The sequence below is a fragment of the Ammospiza caudacuta genome, chromosome 2 (assembly GCF_027887145.1).
Source record: "Ammospiza caudacuta isolate bAmmCau1 chromosome 2, bAmmCau1.pri, whole genome shotgun sequence".
Lineage (NCBI taxonomy): Eukaryota > Metazoa > Chordata > Aves > Passeriformes > Passerellidae > Ammospiza > Ammospiza caudacuta.
In genome coordinates this window covers 34,322,037-34,341,985 of record NC_080594.1, presented here as the reverse complement: position 1 = coordinate 34,341,985, position 19,949 = coordinate 34,322,037, and the positions used below count along the sequence as shown (strand labels likewise).

The following is a 19,949-nucleotide window of genomic DNA, read 5'->3' as shown; positions in this document are numbered from 1 at the left end:
GCTGGTATCAGCCTGCTCTGGGAGTCTGGGAAAAGCATCTCTGTGGCACCATCCCTCTGCCAGCAGTGCCAGGGGTCATGACAGCTCTCCCTTCTCTTCTGTTTTCCAGATGAGTTTGCCACACAGGAATACAGTGCTCCCTGCGCCACAGGTAGGGTACTGCTTCCTTCACTGCTCTCTCCATCTTCTTCTTTATATTTTTGGTCTTCCAGACAACACTTGTCTCTTCCTGTTTGAATTTGGATGACATTGGCCCAACAAACAGGCACAGATCTTGTGTGTAAAATAAAGAGCATGGGTGTTACAGACATGGCAAGTTTGCCTTTGGCTGCTGCTGTCTGGAGGAACAGCTGCCTCCTGCTAAGGTTCCTGCTGCCCCAGGGCCTCTCAGGACACTGCTGTGCCTCATAACCCTGGGCAGGCAGCCCTCAGTATTGACTTGGAGTCTGAGCTGTCAGAACAGAATACTGTCATCTTTGGGGGATTCTCTGCAATGCAAGGCCATGTGTGTTTGGCCTAGGAGCACAGGTAAGTTAGGAGCTTCTGTAATATGGTCTGACCAAGGTTATTTCTCCTGTCCTATATGGAGTCTTCCAATATGAAGAATGGCAGGTTTTATTTTCCGTCAATAGCCCAGATTCAGGTGTTTGGAATATGGAGGCTTCTGGAAAGCAGAGTTCCTGGGAAATGGTTTTTCACAGGACCTGACTGTGACACCTGAGAACAGAGAAAAAGTGATTTGGACTTGGAGAAGGCAAAAGCTTTGCCTTCTGCTGGTGGTAAATGGTGGCATTTATCTCCTTTAGCATTTCTAACTGGAAAAGTAGAAGAGCCTGAACTGTCACACTTCTATTCCATAGTGCTTGTTAATCTAGGCCGTGTCCATAGGTACAGCTGATTTCTGCTGATTCTGGACCTAGAGCCTCCCTTCATGGAAAAATGTGCATAAGTCCAAACATTGAGTGGACAGTAAAACATTTCCAAAGGGTGTTTTGGTGTGGTCTGGTTGTCAAGTGTGAGACTCATGGGGAGACCTTAGATTTTAGGCTACTTTTCCCCAGTTCTGATAAAAGGCAGAGAGTTTATCTTCCTTGGAAAGGGGGATGGGAAATAGCCGCTTAAAAGGCTTATCCACTAGTTTAAGTGTACAGAGGTGGCCTGCACTGACTAGAAGGCAGATCTCAGTTGCCAAGATTCCTTCACTGCCCTGTATAGTAGAGCAACAGAGTGCAGTGGTTTTCTTCTACTCTTTGCAGAGAAATAAACAGAGCACACCTCACTGGTACACCAGCCAGCTTTTCCTGTTTGCACTGTGCACATCTCAGTTGTGACAAATCCCACTCTACTTATCTCTCCCTGTGGGTCAGGGAGAACTTCAGCCCTCTCTGAACCTCACACTGCCTTGAAGGTGACACAAGTAGTGAGTGCTGTGGATGACCCTCCACCCTGGTAAAACAGCAACTCTCTCCTGTGCTATTCTCCACACACAACCTGGCTTCCACATCCACATCTTGCTCCCTCTGTCTCTCAACCTCAGAAAGCAGATGGACATATCTCTCTGACTCCTGTTCCCTCCCATCTTCTTTCATCCTTGCAGAGGAAGCAGACCAGAGAAATGACTGAAGAACACTCCCAGATGCTGGAACCTGCCTGCCTCACCACCACCACAGCATGACATTAATAATGCCTGCATGGAATGGAAAGTGAACTTTACAAATAAATTAACTGTACTCACCAATGATTTTTGAACAATTTGTTCCCTGTTCTGATTTTTTCTGTTCATCTTTCAGTCACAGCTTTAATCTCCCTTGCTTCTTAGGTTAAAGAGTAACCCGTCTAACAATGCCTGTGTGCAGGGAAATAAGGCTAACAAGTGAGGGGGGGAAAAAAGAAGACAGAATGATCTAAGTGGGGGTCAGCCTTTCTAATGTATCTGTCTCTGTGTTATGTTCTCTGAACTTATCATCTGAGATGGAGTCTAATCAGTGGAGAAGGATAAGTAGTTCTTGGGAACCACTTCTCTCCCCTGGCTTACAAACCACATCCTCCATTGAATTGGTCTCTGCAGAGGCCTGTCCATGTCTCCCACCATTAGGCAGCCTGGAAGATCAACTAATGTTACATGAAATTCAGCCTCTGCGACCTTCCCTGTAGACACCCCTCCTGGGATGGTTTCTTATTTGTAGAAGAGTGGGAGGAGACAGTCTGCCCTCTTCAATGATTAGAGAGTGCCAGGGGGGCAGGGGGGGATGTGTGCATGCATCATGCCTTCAGCTGCTGCCTTACAATGGCTTGGTCTCCAGTTGAAGATTGAGCCTTCTAGTGGAAGTTTCCATTATCTCATGTGTGCTGCTTCTGGAAGATTCCCAAGAAGAAGCTAATGGCATTTGCCACTAACCTATTTGCCTATGTCTAGTTTAAATGGTACATTCATTTAAATCACATAGCTGCTTTGATGAAATGTCTACAGGCCTCTTAGACACCCTCAGGAATGATCCCCCTTTCTTTACTTTGTCTCATGAAATTGTGGTTTTAACTTCTGAATGCAAAAAATCTTATATGCCTGTTTATTCTCATGAAATGCTAACTGTTAGGTATCATGGCATGTTGTGCATCCAAAGTATGCTCAGTTGGCTATTTCATCCAATTTTTGGTTTAGTGTACCTGCACAAACAGTGTCATTGAGAACAAATAAAATTCTTCATCTATTTTGCTAGATATTAACATTATGTCGCTTTGTATTCTGTTATGTTTGGGGTTTACACACTCAAGGCCTTTTGAAACCTCATATTCAGAGGAGTGTGGAATGAACCGGCTTCAGTGACAGCTGAGCAAGATTTATATACAGTTAAATTGCATTTTGTTTTGAATTAGAAGTAATATAGCCATCTATTTTTTCTACCATGAGGCAATTGCTTTTCCAGAGAAAGGAGGGTCTGTATTTGTGAAATAAGCTATATGAGGGACTCCTATAGGTGTATTTGCTTAAGCCCACATTGGCAGGGTGAAAGGCACCTCTGCATGTAGAAACATGTAAGTAAAACACACATGGTGCCATATGACCTCTTGAACTGAAGCTGACTGCCTCTGCATCCATGTGAGACATCCAGAAACCATTTGGAAAATGTACATGAAAAATGTTTAGCCCAAATTATGAGATATGAAGCCAGGTCCTCCCCACTGAAATTTGCTGAAGCACTATAAGCCTAGTTGTGAAGGAGAAAAAAAATAAAATTACTCAGACAACCCAGAGGAGATCTACGGACCTCCACTGAGGATAAGATGATAAAGTTCTTATGAAAAATGCAAGTGATTCTTGGTTGAATTTTTGCCTAACATTATCTTGAGTGCCATCATGTGTCACATACAGGAGAACCAGGTGATCAGACCCAGCTAGCAGAGGTTTAGGAAAGGCAGGTCCGGCTTGACCAGTCTGATCTCCTTCTATGACAAGGTGATCCACTCAATGGATAAGGGAAAGGTCATGAGTGTAGGTTACCTAGAATTCAGTAAAGCCTTTCACACATTTTCCACAGTATTTTCCTGGAGAAATTGACTGCCTGTTGCTCAGACAGGTGCACTGTTTGCTGGGTAAAAAGCTGTCTGGATAGGCAGGCCCAGGGAGAGGTGGTGAATGGAGCTACAGAATCCAGCTGGTCACCAGTGGGCTCAGTGTTGGGGCCACTCCTGCTTTATTTTATCAATGACCTGAGGGCATCAAGGGCACCCTTTGAAGGAAACACCAAGCTGGGCAGGAGTGTGGATCTGCTGGAGGGCAGGAGGGCTCTGCAGAGGGATCAGGACAGGCTGGATCCATGGGTCAAGGCCAGTGGTATTAGGCCAAGTGGTAAGTCACAACTACACTTGGGTCACAATAACTCCATGCAACCCTACATGGTTTAGCAGAGGACTGGGCAATGCTCGGTTAATAGTAGAACTTGACCTTAAAGCCCTCTCCAACCTAAAAATTTCTATGAATGACACTCTGAAGGTCCCAGTCCCTCTCTGACTTCACTTTAGCTGTTTAGAAGCAAGCAGACCCTGAAAGAATGGGAAAGCCCATAGGTCTTCACTTCTATCTGGGCTGCTGTGAAAGATGAGATTGGACAGGTTCACAGTGTCCTGGCACCTCACAGCAGTGATTTCACAGCGCAAAGGCAATATGTGATCAGAGGTTCATGTCCAAGGATCACCTTGCAGAAAACACCCCCTGTAAAGGCAGAGTGACAAACTTCCAGTACATAATGGATGAGATGCAATGTCCTCTCCCTTAAACAACTGGCAAGTATGGAGAAAAACCTCCCAGCTACTGAAAGCTGTCTGCCTTCTGGTATTCCTGAGGAGTTCTCAAACACCACCTTTCCATGGATGGCTCTGGATTGAAATCTCAGGCCATGACATGGATAGGAAGAGACACAAGCATAACAGTAACAGAAAACAAGGCCAGAGACATCTGATGAGAATCAAGAATTAATTTATTTACAGTGTTGCTTCGTTTTTGCTTTTGAGGTGTCCTCCTCTAACTTCTCAATATCCCATCCTTAACAAGACCTTCCAGGGGCAGAAACACATGAGCTGATACAGCAAGGCTCCGACAAGATGCATTCTTCAGTAATTTCCTTGTTCTGCCTCGACTGGAGGTGTGAAAAGAACAAAGTGACGTAAATATTTTGGTGAGTGGTATCCAGAGCCCTGGATGTCTCTGTGTTCTGGTGGCTATGTGAGTCCAAGCCTGTTAAACTCCGAGAAACTGCTTCACGTAAAAATGCTCAGTTGCAGACAGATAACAGAATGGGGATGACTGGACACATTCAAAATATCTCTGCTACAGAGAGGGGAGGCAGATTTGTCCTGGAGATACATGAGCTATCCAAGCACACATTCTCTCTCAGCAACTGCATTTCCCATGAGAAAGCAAAATCAGCCCGAGGAAGAGTTTGAAAGGTCCTCGTTTAAGAGATGTGAATAACACCAACATTTCACCAAGGTAGTTGGAAGACAATTCCTCAGTACCTTTCAGTGTCTGCAGCATAGCAGATGTGGCCCTAAAAAGGGCAGAGACACAAACGGCTGAGTGTGATGTTTCATCCCAAGGGAGACCCAAATCTTATTTGCATAAAGTGACACTAACACAGAGGAAAAGACAATTGCCACTGTACAAACAAAGGCAGTAATACCCAGGTTGGAGGGAAGGAAAATGAAAGCTGTATCTCATCCTACAGAAGAATTTGGGTGGCAGCGTTTCTTTTGGTCTCTGTACTGACATGGGGACTGCAGTAGGCCCAGTGAGGAAAATGCTGAGAGTAGACACAGGCCAAGAAAACACAAGATCTACAAAGACTCTAGGTCAAGACAACTTGAAACAGTCCCTGCTGGAACATCTCAGTTGTTTGAGTGCACCTACCTGTGGCACAGGGAGCACTGTATTCCTGTGTGGCAAACTCATCTGGAAAACAGAAGAGAAGGGAGAGCTGTCATGACCCCTGGCACTGCTGGCAGAGGGATGGTGCCACAGAGATGCTTTTCCCAGACTCCCAGAGCAGGCTGATACCAGCATCCCCAGTTTCCCCCAGAGATGCCAGTTGGAGTGGGGGCAGCCCCAGTGCCAGCCCTGTCTGGGGCAGTGGCAGCAAGGCAGAGCCACCCACACAGGCAGCTCCAGCAGGTCTCCTTGCCACTGCAGCCAAGGGCTGCTCAGACAGCTCCTGCCAGCACACTGGGCTGACGTGGGCACAAAGAGCTCTGTCACTGCCACCCTGGCACAGCAGCCAGGACAGCAGAGGCACAAGGAGCAGCAGGTCTGCCTGCAAGCACAAGCAAGGCCACCCTGCAGGGCCAGAAATGAACACGGCACCCCCAGCATGGATGGCTCTGCCCCAGTCCCTCTGCCCTCCCAGAGCTCAGGGCAGGGCTGGGGTGGCAGTGCCAGGCTGGGGCAGAGCTCCAGTGCGGGTCCCCAGAGCTCCCGTGGCCCTCCACGTGTGCCCTGCCCAGGCTCGCTGCCACGGGCACTGCTGGCACTCACCTGTCTCGTAGTAGTCATAGACCTTCACCTGGGCTGGCTTCAGGCCCCGCACGGGGATGTCCCGCTCCACCGTGAAGGAGAAGCTGAGGCTCTCCCTGCCCAGCTGGGAAGGGAAGCAGAAGAGGCTCAGGGGGGCTCTGCACTGCAGGGGCTCCCCTGTGCCTCTGCACTGAGGCCAGGCTCCCACACTCTCCCTGGCCACCCGTGTTCAGGGGGACACAGCGCTGTAGGGTGGGCTGAGGGGCAGGGGCACACCCTGGGACCATTCCCCACCCTCGGGGAGGCTCTGCTGGTGCACAGGGTGGACAGAATGCTGACTGTGGGATGGGAGAGAAGTAGCATTAAGTCTAAAAACTTGAAGTTTGTAGTCAGAAAAAGACAGTAAATTATTCAGTCCCATTCTTAGCAGAGGCATGGTAGTTTTGAGTCCAGATTTTTTGCTCTACACAGCCAAATTTCCCAATGCCTGTGTTTCTGCCCTATCCTCACCTTTTCCAGGTATAGTAGAACGTGGTTGGTATTCAGCTCTGTGCGCTCAATAACAGGGTGGGCTTCCAGCTGAAGAAAAGACCAAGATATTACTGCACTGAAGGAGGTCTAACTGTGCCCCTTGCACAGCCCTGTGGGTGGGATGTAGTCTGGATGAAATACTGCAGCACTCAGGGAACTAAGCCAGCCAGCAGCACAGAGCTGTCTCCTGGGTGGGCCACACAAGTATCATGGTCTCCAGCCCTCCCTTCACCAGGCTGGCTGGAGAAGCACAACCTGGCTCCAGAAAAGCCTCAGCACTGGACCAAACACAGTGATGGAACAATTAAATGAAAATACATTCCATCTGGCTTGCTAGTTGTGCACTGCCTTTATTTTCCAGTTCATGTATCTAATGAGCATCTCAAACAGTTACCCGACTCCTAAAGAGTCACAATGTTATAAGATGGTTTAAGATCAGCCAAGGGAAAAAGGAAACAGCACTATTTTTGAATGTACTACGCATAGACAATGTTTATGGGGAGCTGTTAGGACACAGTGAAAATAAAAGTGCCCATCATCAGTCTAAAGAAAAAATTACTTATTCTATTTTTTCTTAGACTGATCATGTCATCTCCCCTTGTGCTGGCCTTAAGCCATGCATGAAAAGAGACTACTGTACATGCCAAATGTGCAAATGACAGTGACAAAATCAAGCTGAAGCTTTGTCGTTTGCTACAGACATTTGAATGGTCTCTCAAATATAAGAAAGTGGATGTTTTCCCTTTGTATTTAGCATTGGTGATGCTGCACATTGAATTCTACACTCAGTTTTGGACCCCTCACTCCAGACCTTGGAGCAACTCCAAAGAAAGACAATGATCCTGGAAAAGGGACTGGAATGTAAGTCTTATGAGGAGCAGCAGAGGGAAATGATATTGTTTAGTCTGAAGAAAAAGGGGCTCTAGGGAACCTTATTGCTCTCTACCACTCCCTGGAAGGAGGTTGCAGTGAGGCAAGGAACAGACTCTCCTCCCAGACAATTAGTAATAGAACAAGAGGAAATGTCCCCAAGATTTGAGAGGGGAGATTCATGTTGAATATTAGGACAAATAGCTTCACTGAAAGAGAGATTAGGCATTGGAAGAGGCTTTCTGGGAAAGTGGTGAAGTCACTATTCCTGGAAAAGTTAAAAAAAAGAGTAGATAGGGCACTTTGAGATATGATAATAAGCGGGTCTGGTTCTATTTGGTGGAAGATTGCACATGGAGACTTTTTCAACCATAATGACTCTATGATTCAATGTTGCTCACATGACAAACAAGATCCTACCTTCCTCACTGAGGACTTCAAGGGGACAAATCCTGACAGCATCTTCACATCAACAATCACCATGTTGGAGACATTGCGCTCCCCTGTGTAACTGAGGAACCAAGCAACAAAGATCCAGTGCACAACAACTCAGAGCTGGACATGATTCCAGCTTTTCCATAACACTTGGCAGCCCACTGAGACCAGGCAGTCCAGCACCTTCCTCTCCAGCTGTGCCAGGTTCTCCTAGTCATCTGCATAGCCTCCCACTAGCCCAGCCCTGGGCTGCCCACACAGCAGGACAAGTCCTTTCTCCAGAGCCTCCCCTCACAGAAGAGCCGCCCCCTGCCCACCTTCCCTGGAATGTGCTGCACTCTCAGACTGCCTCACCCTGGGCACAACCACGCCTCCCCCAGCTCCCAGGGCTCAAGAGGAAAGCTCAGACCGGAACGCAGACTCACCTGACATTTACGGCAATGTCAAAGACCTTGTGAGCCGTGGAGTCCCCGCAGGCCTCTGGGACTGTGTGCACATGCAGCAGGAAGGGCGCCTCCTCCTGCGTGGGCTGCACGTTGTACCTCAGGCTGGTCTAGGGGACAGCCAGCAGCTCTGCGTGAGTGTCTGGAGTGTGTGTGTGCTCCACGTGGGAGAGAGGGCACCCTCTCACCCCCAGTCTCCCCACTTCTCACAGCTCCCCTACACTGCAGACACTGCCCTCCTTCAGTCCCACTCTCTCTTCCACATCCCTCCACTCTTTCTATCCTCTGCCCTTTACCCACAGCCTTCCGCCTCTCCCCTCTCTCTGTCCTTTACTCTCCTCTTCCTCTATGGAAGGATTTGATGATCTCAGGGTGTTTGCCAGCCTGGATGATCCTATGATTGTGTCCTCTCCAGGCTGGCCAGGGGCTCCCCTCCAGGATGCCAGCTGTGCCCATCAGCCTCACCTGCAGGTAGACGCATCCTTCACCAGACACCTCCACGCTGTACTCCCCTGGCACCTGGGGAAGGGGCACGCGCTGCAGCAGCAGCCGGTTGCTGGGATCCACTTGGAAGTCTTGCTGGAAGTCCCCTCCAGATTGCAGGGCCACTTTGGAAGCTGCCCCGCTCTTGGCATAGGTGGCAGCTCCATACAGGGACAAGGCTTGGAGAGCCACCACTGTGTCCTGAAAGAGACGAGTCCCAGTGTCCCAGCAGGGGATGCAATGAGCCTCTCCTCCTGTAGCCTGTCCTCCTACAGCCTGCCCTTTCTGCCAGCTGGCACACTCCCCTCCATCCTCACTTTCTCCAAAAGTGTTAAGAAGAAAAAACAGAAGGAAAGAGCAGCTTCAACAGATTTCCCTTGCCAGGGGCACTACCTGACATATTTGTCTGCAGCTTCTCAGGACCCTGGCAGCCATGGGAGGTACTGCAAGGATCCATTGCAGGGCTACAGTTCCCACCTTCCTGACAAAACTTCCTGTGCTCCCACCTGGCTCTCTGACATGTGCCATCTTCTGAGACACCTTGATGTGTGAGGTGGCCGGAGGGAAGCAGCTCACCTGGGTGGAGGAGAAGCCTCCATTGGGATTCTGCTGGCTGCTGATCCACTTTGCAATGAGGGAGGCAGAAACCAGCTCCTCCTGGGCAGGGGCTGGCTGTGAGGTGAGCTGGGCCAGGAGCACGTAGGCCGTCATCTCCACTTCCGCAGAGGGAGCTCGGTAGCGATGGAACGGGAGATCAGCCTCGGGCTCCTTGCCAGGCCGCTGCCAGTGAACAGAGCCATCTTCACAGGAGCCAGGGAGAGAGACAGCAAGCAGCTGTTACTGGTAAATACTGCAAGGGACTTCCTGACCTGCTGCCTGACCCAGCTGGGAGGACGGAGCCTCCGCGATGCGTCTGTCATGCAGGGTGATGTGGGAAGGGTCAGGTTTGCACATTTCGCAGGTTTACAATGAGTGTGAGACTGCTGAGCCTCAGGCCTAGACACCACTTTGTCCTAGACTCCACATTCATGTTGACATTTATGGACTTGGGCACTGCAGGGAACCAGAGACCTCAGGAGGATGCCACTCCTTCCCTCTGTGAGTAGAGATGCCAGGATCAGGCAGTGACAAACTCTGAGGCCAAATGGCCCAAAGAATGTGATAAGGGCTTACCCCACTTGCCCAGTCACCTGCAGTTGGAGAAGCCAACAGGTGTGTAGTACACTCCCTTCACAGTTCCAATCCCCACAGCTTAATTAAACACACTGTCTAGCCTGAGTTAAACAGAATAATTCTGAAGGATTACAGGATTTTCCCTGATGACTCAGAACTTGTGCTGCAGCCTCCAAAATGCCCTGTATGCTCATTTTGTCTCTCAGCACACCCAACTCTCCTCTGACTGACATGCCTTGTGCTCTGCAAGGTCACCTTTGTTCTGTGTTGAGACCATGCCCTGGAAGGAAGGAAGGAAGGAAGGAAGGAAGGAAGGAAGGAAGGAAGGAAGGAAGGAAGGAAGGAAGGAAGGAAGGAAGGAAGGAAGGAAGGAAGGAAGGAAGGAAGGAAGGAAGGAAGGAAGGAAGGAAGGAAGGAAGGAAGGAAGGAAGGAAGGAAGGAAGGAAGGAAGGAAGGAAGGAAGGAAGGAAGGAAGGAAGGAAGGAAGGAAGGAAGGAAGGAAGGAAGGAAGGAAGGAAGGAAGGAAGGAAGGAAGGAAGGAAGGAAGGAAGGAAGGAAGGAAGGAAGGAAGGAAGGAAGGAAGGAAGGAAGGAAGGAAGGAAGGAAGGAAGGAAGGAAGGAAGGAAGGAAGGAAGGAAGGAAGGAAGGAAGGAAGGAAGGAAGGAAGGAAGGAAGGAAGGAAGGAAGGAAGGAAGGAAGGAAGGAAGGAAGGAAGGAAGGAAGGAAGGAAGGAAGGAAGGAAGGAAGGAAGGAAGGAAGGAAGGAAGGAAGGAAGGAAGGAAGGAAGGAAGGAAGGAAGGAAGGAAGGAAGGAAGGAAGGAAGGAAGGAAGGAAGGAAGGAAGGAAGGAAGGAAGGAAGGAAGGAAGGAAGGAAGGAAGGAAGGAAGGAAGGAAGGAAGGAAGGAAGGAAGGAAGGAAGGAAGGAAGGAAGGAAGGAAGGAAGGAAGGAAGGAAGGAAGGAAGGAAGGAAGGAAGGAAGGAAGGAAGGAAGGAAGGAAGGAAGGAAGGAAGGAAGGAAGGAAGGAAGGAAGGAAGGAAGGAAGGAAGGAAGGAAGGAAGGAAGGAAGGAAGGAAGGAAGGAAGGAAGGAAGGAAGGAAGGAAGGAAGGAAGGAAGGAAGGAAGGAAGGAAGGAAGGAAGGAAGGAAGGAAGGAAGGAAGGAAGGAAGGAAGGAAGGAAGGAAGGAAGGAAGGAAGGAAGGAAGGAAGGAAGGAAGGAAGGAAGGAAGGAAGGAAGGAAGGAAGGAAGGAAGGAAGGAAGGAAGGAAGGAAGGAAGGAAGGAAGGAAGGAAGGAAGGAAGGAAGGAAGGAAGGAAGGAAGGAAGGAAGGAAGGAAGGAAGGAAGGAAGGAAGGAAGGAAGGAAGGAAGGAAGGAAGGAAGGAAGGAAGGAAGGAAGGAAGGAAGGAAGGAAGGAAGGAAGGAAGGAAGGAAGGAAGGAAGGAAGGAAGGAAGGAAGGAAGGAAGGAAGGAATGTCCCTGGGCATTGCTAAGCCTTTGCTAAGCTGTGCCTGGCATGGCGAGAGGAGGGGGCTGAGGAGAGATGGGAGCAGAGCCCCCCAAGGGCTCAGCACCAAGGGAATGGTGCCTGGTGCTTCCTGGTGCGCTCCCTCCGAGCACAGAAGGACTGGGCCCTGAGAGGAACCTCTCAGAAAAGCTATGCCTTTGCACGAGTCTTTCCTCTCCCTGCACCCTTCCCCACGCACAGAGGCCAGTGCCTGCAGCCACTGCCCCACCAGCAAACGCCAATCTTACACCAACGGAAGGTGTAAGGCTGGTGAAAGCCACGTCCCACCAGGAACACTCACCCTTTCTCACAGCTTCCTTTTCAAGTGAGTCAAGCAATGCCTTCCGCTGGTCCCTGTTCCCTGCCAGGGCAAAGGCGTATGCCAGCAGTGCCTTGGTGTACACATGGTTTTCCTTCTGATTTGCTGCTGTTTCCAGGCAGAACAGAGCATTCCGCACCACTGAGTGCTGGGGAAAGGAAGCCAGTGATTAGGAGGGTGGAAGAAATGAGGCTTTTGCCTTACTGAAAGCACACCATCCTACTGAACTTTCAGGAGGGGACTGACGGAAGGAGGTCTAGAAAGATGTAGGGTACAATGTTTCCCAGATATAGCAAATACGACAGTTGTTATACCACAGGGCTCAACAGACAAGTAATTTTTCCAATCTGGAGCAAATTGTGGTCACTACTGTGTTGACTGACACAGCACAAGTGGCCCAAGTTAGGATGCAGACACATACAGTCACGGGCAGGGGAATCTCCAGCAGCGCGATAGTGATGTAGGCTGTCAGCGTGGCCTCGTTGTCCACTCCACCCTGCAGGGAAACACAAAGGCAGATGCTGACCCCACCCACCTTCACAGCCTCAGTCTTTTCTCCCACTCCAGTAGGAGCAATGCACTATTCTGCATTGCAGTCCTTTAGCTTGCCTCCTTCCTTTTGCAGCTGACCTGAAGGTACCTCCAATAAATACAGAACAGTGTGTGGCTCCCTGCCCAACATTTGCCACTGGCATGGGAATATCCCATCTCCCTATGTGCTCAAGAAGCTCAATGGGCCCCATCTGACTTATGGCCAAGTTCTAGCCTCACAAAGTAACAACCAGACAGACTTGTTACCTTCATGGCATTGTTCAGGAGTGTCCCAGAACTCTGGAAACAGCCATTCTCCTTCTGTTTGTAGGACAGCCAGAGCAAAGCATTCTGGATGTGCCTCTCCTCTATGAAGATGTGATGCCGGGCCTGGGCAAAGGACTTGAGGACAAAGGCTGTGAGCCTGAAAGTGAGAAAAAGAAAGGGCCTGAGCAGGCCTGTTGCCCATTTCAATTGAGAGGGCCCATGCACACTTCATCTATCTGGAAATATGCAAGAGGACCTGGGAAACTGTGGGCCAATTAGTCAGACAGCATGTATATTATATCCTCATCTCAAAAAATTCTGTCCAAAAATTGCTTTCCACTTTGATTTTTGTCTCTCAGTTTTGGCTCAAAAAACCCTGTAATCTTTTTGTGTTGAGGCTACAGTTTGAAGGACAATGATAGTTCATCTGTCTTTGAAAAAAGCTCTTTGAAAAATATCCATAATTGCATGCCAATTAGTTAAATATGCATAAGAGAAGTACTCAAAATTACAAGGAAGAATAATTAAATTCCTGCAAGCTCATGGTCTGCTGGTAGAACTCTTAAACTGTAAATCCATGCTTCATGGGTTTCTAAGAACTCTCCTAGAATTTTAAAGTAAAGCAGAACATGTTAAAAGAGTTTTTGTTAAGAGTTGTTGCAAGCAGTTATAGAGAAGAAGCAGGCATGTGGTAAGAAGCCAACATGCTGTCAAAAGCCAATTACCATTTCAGAAACTAAAAGCAAACTGAGGGTGATGAGTTCTTCCATTATTATCCTTACTTGAAATTGAAAACACATGACAATGGTATATAGGAGCAAGTCAAAACTTTTCAATAAGTCAAAACGGCAACACACATGCTCCTCCAGCCTGTCTTTGCTTAGTAGCATACAGTTAAAAAAAAAAAACATTCAGCACTGTTCTTGGATTATCAACCTTTCCACTTGTGTTTCCTCATATGTTTCTATATGGAACCATCTTTTCCAGCAGACTTTTCAGCAGATGCTAGTCGAGAAGAGCTGCAACTGCAACTTTTCAGCCTTCTTCAGTCAGGGTGTTAAATCCCTGCTCCCTTCTTCCCCAGTTTATCTCTATTTTCTTTTTGTTTGTAATGGTCCTGGGAGCCACTGGTGGGAGGAAGCACTTCACCCATAAGCTGGCTGATGTAGCCCATTTATTAAGAAGGAGGCAGCCTAGGGACCACACCAGCCTTGGAAAGCCTGCTGGTCTACAACAGAATTTCCTATTTACTGTCAGGCAGCATTTATTATAAATGTGTGGGGGAGAAAGAGGAGCATATTGGGGGGAGATGCATAGGTGGCATTGAAATCTCACCAGGTATTCCCTGGCTGGCCATAACGTTGTCCAAAGGTACTGTAAGAACCATCTTGGTGCTTGTAGTTCAGCTGCCTCTGATAACCTGCAATGGAAAGATGAGGCAAGATTCAGATGCAAGAAAGAATCTGCTGAGGGATGGGGAAATAGAAAAATAGCTCCATCAGCAAAAGCAAATGGGAGAGGCATAGGTCAGTCCTATCCTAACCAATAGTCAGTGCTGCTACATCCCCATCTCCATGAATGAGGAAAAGCAACACCTGTCTTTCTTCAGAAGGATGACAGGACCTATAAATGACAATGAGTGAGTAACTGTAACAGTGACAACTCTGCACTGCATTGCCACCCCATGAGAAAAGTGCTTGCAACCATCAGGTACAGTAATGCTTAAGCAACACAAAATAATAAAGAAAAAAGCAGCTAAGGGCCCCCTCAGGCATACAGCAGAGACCATCTGTGTATGAGAGAAGACCTCTTTCAACATCTGGCCAGCATTTGGCAGATCTACCCCAGGCAGGATCTAGACAAAAGCCAAAGCAGAAGCAAAATCCATGTCCCAGCTCACCGCTCACTAAGTATCCAGTGGCCTTGGATTTGATCTCCTCACTCAGCTGCCCTGTCTTGTTCAGATAGTCCAGGACGTAGATGTTGGGGGCAAACAGGACCATGTTCTGCTCCCCACAGCCAAAGGGCATCTGGAGGAGCTGGTGCAGGTTCTGCATGGCAGTGCCCATGATGTCGCCTGAGGAGCAGGAGGTACCAGAGGGATGTTAACAATATTTAGGGCTGGCTATCAGAATCAGGGGAAGCTACTGAATGACAGATGCAGGACATATCAGAGAAGAACAAAAAATAATCTTGATTGATAAAGATCCTGGAACAAAACACAGAACATCAGAGAAAAAGAAAAAAGGGAAATGAGAGAAAGGTTAGGGAATGAGAGAAATGTGGGAAGGCTGAGACAAAAAGACTTGCAGAAAAGGAAAAGGAATAGCACAAACAGAAGGGCAAGTGCTCAGGACAGAAGAGATTAAAGACAAGAATGAGCTGTGCTAGAAACCAAGAGAAAGCTGTGAGGTAGGAGGTCAACACAATGAGTCAGAAACAGCACATGGTTCTACTGTGAGGCTGTTAACTCACCCAGCACTGAGAAATATGCTCTGCCGGAGTCTGGTACCACATTTTCAGGTAGCAATAGGGAAAACTCCTCTTTCACAGGCACTCCTGAGAAAGAAACAGCTTCAGTGCAGTTGCAAGAAATAGCTAATGGAAGGGGAGGGGGTCTCAGTGCAAAAACAGGAACTCTTCCTATTAGAAATGCCCTGATTTCAGTTACTTCATATTTCCCTGGCTGGAACAAAATCTCTTCATGAAACCACTCCCAGCCACTTCTAAGCACTGCAGATCATGGGTCTACAACTTCCTCCTGAGTGTGCAAGAAAACAAGAATACATGTAACTCCAGTGCCAGAACTAAAGAGAGTAGGGATGCAAACATCCATCCTAAATCTGTCCTAGCTCATACCATGCTTAGGCAGGAGGGTCAATTCTTTAGGACTTTCTTCTGTCTTATGTCTCAAACTCCATACCAATGGGGCATGTGTTGACTACCCAAAAATGTCAGACTACATGAAATATGGTAGAGGCAGGCCTAAAACATCCCACCCCTCAAACCACACAGGAACAAATAGAGAGTGTGCAGAATGGGCTTTACCTTTTACACAGAGCACAGAATTCTGGGTCGTTTCCTTCTCAACTCCTTCAGGCTTGGATGGGATGAAGGAAAACAAGAGAGGTGAGAAATTAGTGAGACAGGAAACACAGACAGGAATCCTCACAAGGACAGCAGGATATGTAAAAAGAAAAGTAAGGGAACTGAAGAAGGAGAGACAGTCACAAACATTCCCTGAAATACAGAGCTCTGAAATAATTTAAGCAAATAAAAGAAATGTGATCCTAGATGACTGGTGTTGTATGTGGAGGAACGACAGGAAAAAGAGAGGAGAACACTGGAGGACCATCAAATGGATGACCTGCAACTATAGCACACAGTGAGAGACACTTAACATCCTTGTGACAAAGGGACTGCAGCATTACAGAGGGCTGTGCTGAAGAGAAGTCTGCAGTGCTATTTATTGTGATGCTGCAGATGCTTTAGCGGAAAAAATTGTGCATGCAAACAATAGAAATGGAGGATGTAGTACACTGTAGTATCTGTTGACACTACTGCTAGCACATGTGGGCAAACATTAGGGGGTTTTATGATATGGAGGAAAGCTCAGAACATAGAACCTCACTGCCAGATTATCATCCTCAGTATATAATAAACCAATGATTTCCTGTAAAGGCTATCCAATACTGCCACATAATATTTCCTTCTGTTCCACATCACATCAGCAACTCTTCCTGCCACAGGAAATGGGTAAGCTATAAAATTTCAACATGTTTTCATGTGTAGTTTTAAGGGGATTTCTTTACAGCCATCAAATTTCCATAAGTACTTGTGAATCCCTCATCTTTGTCCTGGTGCCAGTCTTTGTTACCAAAGTGTAATTGCGAAACACTCAGCTTAAGAGGCAGTTTGTTTGGCCACTCTGAGGCACAGAGGCAGCATGTGCTGACTGGCACATTTACTGGGGGTGTGTCAAAAGAAGGAGAGAGGCTGTAAAGACAGTTTATTGAAATAGCAGGTGATGGGAGACCTGCTTAGATGGGAGCTAAAGGGAAGATGGATTGCAGTTACAGTAGAAGTTACAGGAAATGTTAATTGCAGCAGTAGACACAAGACATATTATTATGCTGAAGTCTTTATGCAGCCCTGCCAAAGTACAAAGATGATGTAAAGCCATCATATTACCATGATGCATAGTGATGCCATAAAATCATAGACCAGACCAGGTTAGAAGGGATCTCAAAAGATCTGGTCCAACCTAACAAGAAAGGGAGCTAGATGAGATTATCTAGCATGCCATCCAGTTGTGCCACGGTGTGAGCTAAAGGCTCAGCCCTCCCTTCCCAAAGGCTCAGCCCTCCCTTCCCACAGCCCACGTACCTCCACCAGCAGCTGCCTGATGACCGTGTCCTTCCGCCCTTTCTCAGGGGTCTCCACAATGTAGTTCCCACAGGGCTGCTGGTTCTGTAGGGCCTCAGTGGTCACTGAGAACTCCACCTGCCCTGGAGGAAACAGGGGTCAGTCAGCCCTGCCAGGCGGAGCCATGCAATGGGATTCACTGCTACGTTCAGGAGTTTCACCTTGTAGGCTCATGGATGGAGATTTCTGTCATAGCTGGGCCCTGCTTCTTTCCCACAAAACCCAAGCTCTCTACATGAGCTGTGCTGTCATTGAAAGGTGACTCTGTTTTGGAGGTTCTTTCACAGAACCTAGGACACCACAGAGCTGAGTGTGACCAGTCCCACTGCTGTTCAGCACATGCTGCCCTGCATGCACGCCAAAGCTGCTGCCACAACAACGGTGAAAACAAAGTGTGAAGATCCCATGTCCTCCCTAATCTCTGTGAGCAATGGAGCTAGCAGAACATCTCTGCTGGTCAGCAATATCTCTGGCCTCAGGAGATGCTGTCCAAGGGCTATAAGGCTTGATGGTCCTGCATGTGATGCCAGACACACAGTTGGACCCTATGAATCCCCCAGTCTTTACTTCCCAAATATCAGTCTTTGCCCCCAGATCAGTCACACGCCACTGAAGTGCTTCCCAGGAAAATGTGTTGCTCTAATATCAAATACTGAACAGGGAGAACAGCACAAAGAAACCCTTCCTGCAGTTTTCAGGAAACCCTGAGACCTTTACCTAGAGATTTGGGAGTCACCAGCCAAGCCACGGTTTTCCTTCCATTCTCACAGAGACAATGAGATTCTTCCTCCTTTTCCACCAGAGTAGCCAGGAAATGAGTAGACTGAGCCAGAGTCACACTGACCTGCCAGTTGGAGAGAGAGGTGCAATTAAGGGTGATCATGAGAAACAGGGAGCTAGGAAGTCATAGAAACAGCTATTTCTTCAGTAGCAAAGGAGCAGGGAACTGGAGTTGTGGGTTCTGCATTTGGACTATATAGGAGAAATAACATAAAAGCTGGGGCAAAGGGTCTAAGGGCTAGTGAGAGATAAGGTAAGAAGGCTAGGTAAAGGCAAGGGGTGCACAAGAAGGTACCCAGCTACAGAGAGTAATTTAAACCTCCCTTACCCTGATGCAGGCAGGCAGGTAGTTGAAAACGGTGGCTTTCAGCGTGAAGGACTCCCCACGCACCACAGAGTAGGGCATGGTGAGCTCCACAAAGAAGGGCTGGAAGGCTCTGAGGGACACTGTTGGGGACAGGCCAAAGCCTGTGTCTGCTGAAGTGCAGAATGCATTGGCTTTCCACTCAGTGATGGTGTCAGGGATGATCACTTCTAGATCAGCTTTTCCCTCAGAGCTGGTGACGGACAGAGAACAAGGACAGAGGGATCAATGTTACATCATTTTGGTGACTACCTGCACCCCTTTTGGCCCACTGAACAGTATTTGCTGTGTGAATGATGGGGCACAGTACATTTGCTACTGTAGGACCACTCTACATCTTCCAGTCCACTCTTTGGACAGACTTAACAATGGCTGAAAGTAATTTCATCTCAAAGGATTGCCAAATAGTCTCTGCAAATAGTGAAGAACAAACACTTTGGGATTCATGTTTTCATGTTATAAACCCAGTTTTATTAAAAAGGAATGAGGTAGCCCAAGGTACTCACCTTATAGGTACTAAACTCCAAATCCAGGTTTCTGGGAAATACTTTCGGACTGTCTCTGTCACCTCTTCAGGAGTGCTTAATTGGTAAGAAGCTGTCTCTGGTGCAATGTCTGAATGTGGAGAGATGAAAAAGAAATCAACTATTGATAATTCCAAACAAGCAAGACCTATATCAACATCAAGCTTCAATCTGAGAAAGTGCCAATCAGAAGCAGATGCTTGTGATTGTAGTGAGCTGTGATACCAACAGCAGTGGAGTTTCAGGGACAAGGCTTATTGGCAAGAAGAGCTAGCCTTCCATTATTTTCTGCTGGTCTCCAGCAGACCTCAAAGTTTGGAAGCCAGCACTTTACAACTTTAAAAAAAAAAAATATTTAGAGCAAAAGCCTATTTAGGCTTCCATACAAGCAGCCTTTTCTCTTTCAGGCACAGCCTTCATGAGATGGTCTTCTCCATCCTAATCAGTCCAGCCAGAAATGGAACATCCCTTGTTGAAGTGGTTTTTGTAGGGTCATTGTGACTCAGACTACCAACTTCCTGTCAAAACTATGGCCTCCTTAAGAACTAGGCTGAAAATGCTCAAACTAAAAACAAGCAGCTGGAATTCGGGAGGGGTAAAAAGAGCTATTTTGATTAAAACAAAGTTTTCACATAAAAATTTTTTTCCAAATAAAATATTATGTGTTTGACATGTAATTTGTTTAAACATTTTACTTTACTTTTCAATAACTGGAAAACAAAGATGGGGTGAGTGGGACTTGGTTTGCTTGGCTTTCACAAACAGAAAGAGAAATGTATCCAAGAGCAGAAAAAGAAGAAAAGTTCTTAAAGAAATTCTAATTTTTTTCATCTTTACTTTGGCTAATTGAATTTCTGCATTTGGATAACAATTGAGTAGCCAACAATTATCCATACTGAGAGTGCAACACGCATCTCCAGAGCCTGAGAAGGTCTCAGGGACAGGTGAAAGATGCTATCAGAGCTATATTACTTTGCTCCTGGTAAAAGTGGCAGGCTGCTTGCTTGTGTTTTTCTATTGTAGTATTTCAGTCTTCTTAGTCGTGGTTATTTCAGTTTAAAATAATTGAAAGGCATCTATCCTCCATCTTAGCAACTTCTGTCAGAAGCTGAAATTGTTTTCAAACTGGACACATACAAAAGCACAGGTTCTAGTGCCAAAGAAAAACTCTTTGAATCAGCTATCCAGCTAGAAAAGCTTAAAAATTCTAAGATATTTTCCTTGATATGAGACTGAAGGATGATAGGGCCAATTGTGTTGCCCTAACTGTTACAGTGTAAGAATTAATATAGCCCTT

The 19,949-nt window shown here is 47.4% G+C and overlaps 2 protein-coding genes across 4 annotated transcripts in view; one reads left to right on the top strand and one right to left on the bottom strand.

Annotated features, from left to right (window-relative positions):
* LOC131569843 (alpha-2-macroglobulin-like) overlaps window positions 1-2,724 on the top strand; it is a 36,793-nt gene extending 34,069 nt beyond the window's left edge. For all 3 annotated transcript variants that reach the window (XM_058822167.1, XM_058822159.1, XM_058822149.1), the window contains exons 35-36: window positions 110-151; window positions 1,598-2,724. In XM_058822167.1, coding sequence (XP_058678150.1) covers window positions 110-151; window positions 1,598-1,623 — 68 coding nt within the window. In that variant the 3' untranslated portion in view covers window positions 1,624-2,724. The remainder of the gene's footprint in view (window positions 1-109; window positions 152-1,597) is intronic.
* Window positions 2,725-4,457: 1,733 nt separating this feature from the next.
* A2M (alpha-2-macroglobulin) overlaps window positions 4,458-19,949 on the bottom strand; it is a 30,927-nt gene continuing 15,435 nt past the window's right edge. Inside the window, exons 18-36 of the mRNA XM_058800486.1 lie at window positions 18,635-18,743; window positions 18,093-18,321; window positions 17,702-17,828; window positions 16,946-17,067; window positions 15,608-15,659; window positions 15,035-15,118; window positions 14,460-14,636; window positions 13,895-13,979; window positions 12,560-12,716; window positions 12,183-12,257; window positions 11,744-11,909; window positions 9,343-9,566; window positions 8,749-8,967; window positions 8,266-8,393; window positions 7,826-7,916; window positions 6,515-6,583; window positions 6,026-6,128; window positions 5,405-5,446; window positions 4,458-4,634 (exon numbers count right to left, since the gene is read on the bottom strand). Coding sequence (XP_058656469.1) covers window positions 4,609-4,634; window positions 5,405-5,446; window positions 6,026-6,128; window positions 6,515-6,583; window positions 7,826-7,916; window positions 8,266-8,393; window positions 8,749-8,967; window positions 9,343-9,566; window positions 11,744-11,909; window positions 12,183-12,257; window positions 12,560-12,716; window positions 13,895-13,979; window positions 14,460-14,636; window positions 15,035-15,118; window positions 15,608-15,659; window positions 16,946-17,067; window positions 17,702-17,828; window positions 18,093-18,321; window positions 18,635-18,743 — 2,285 coding nt within the window. The 3' untranslated portion in view covers window positions 4,458-4,608. The remainder of the gene's footprint in view (window positions 4,635-5,404; window positions 5,447-6,025; window positions 6,129-6,514; window positions 6,584-7,825; window positions 7,917-8,265; window positions 8,394-8,748; window positions 8,968-9,342; window positions 9,567-11,743; window positions 11,910-12,182; window positions 12,258-12,559; window positions 12,717-13,894; window positions 13,980-14,459; window positions 14,637-15,034; window positions 15,119-15,607; window positions 15,660-16,945; window positions 17,068-17,701; window positions 17,829-18,092; window positions 18,322-18,634; window positions 18,744-19,949) is intronic.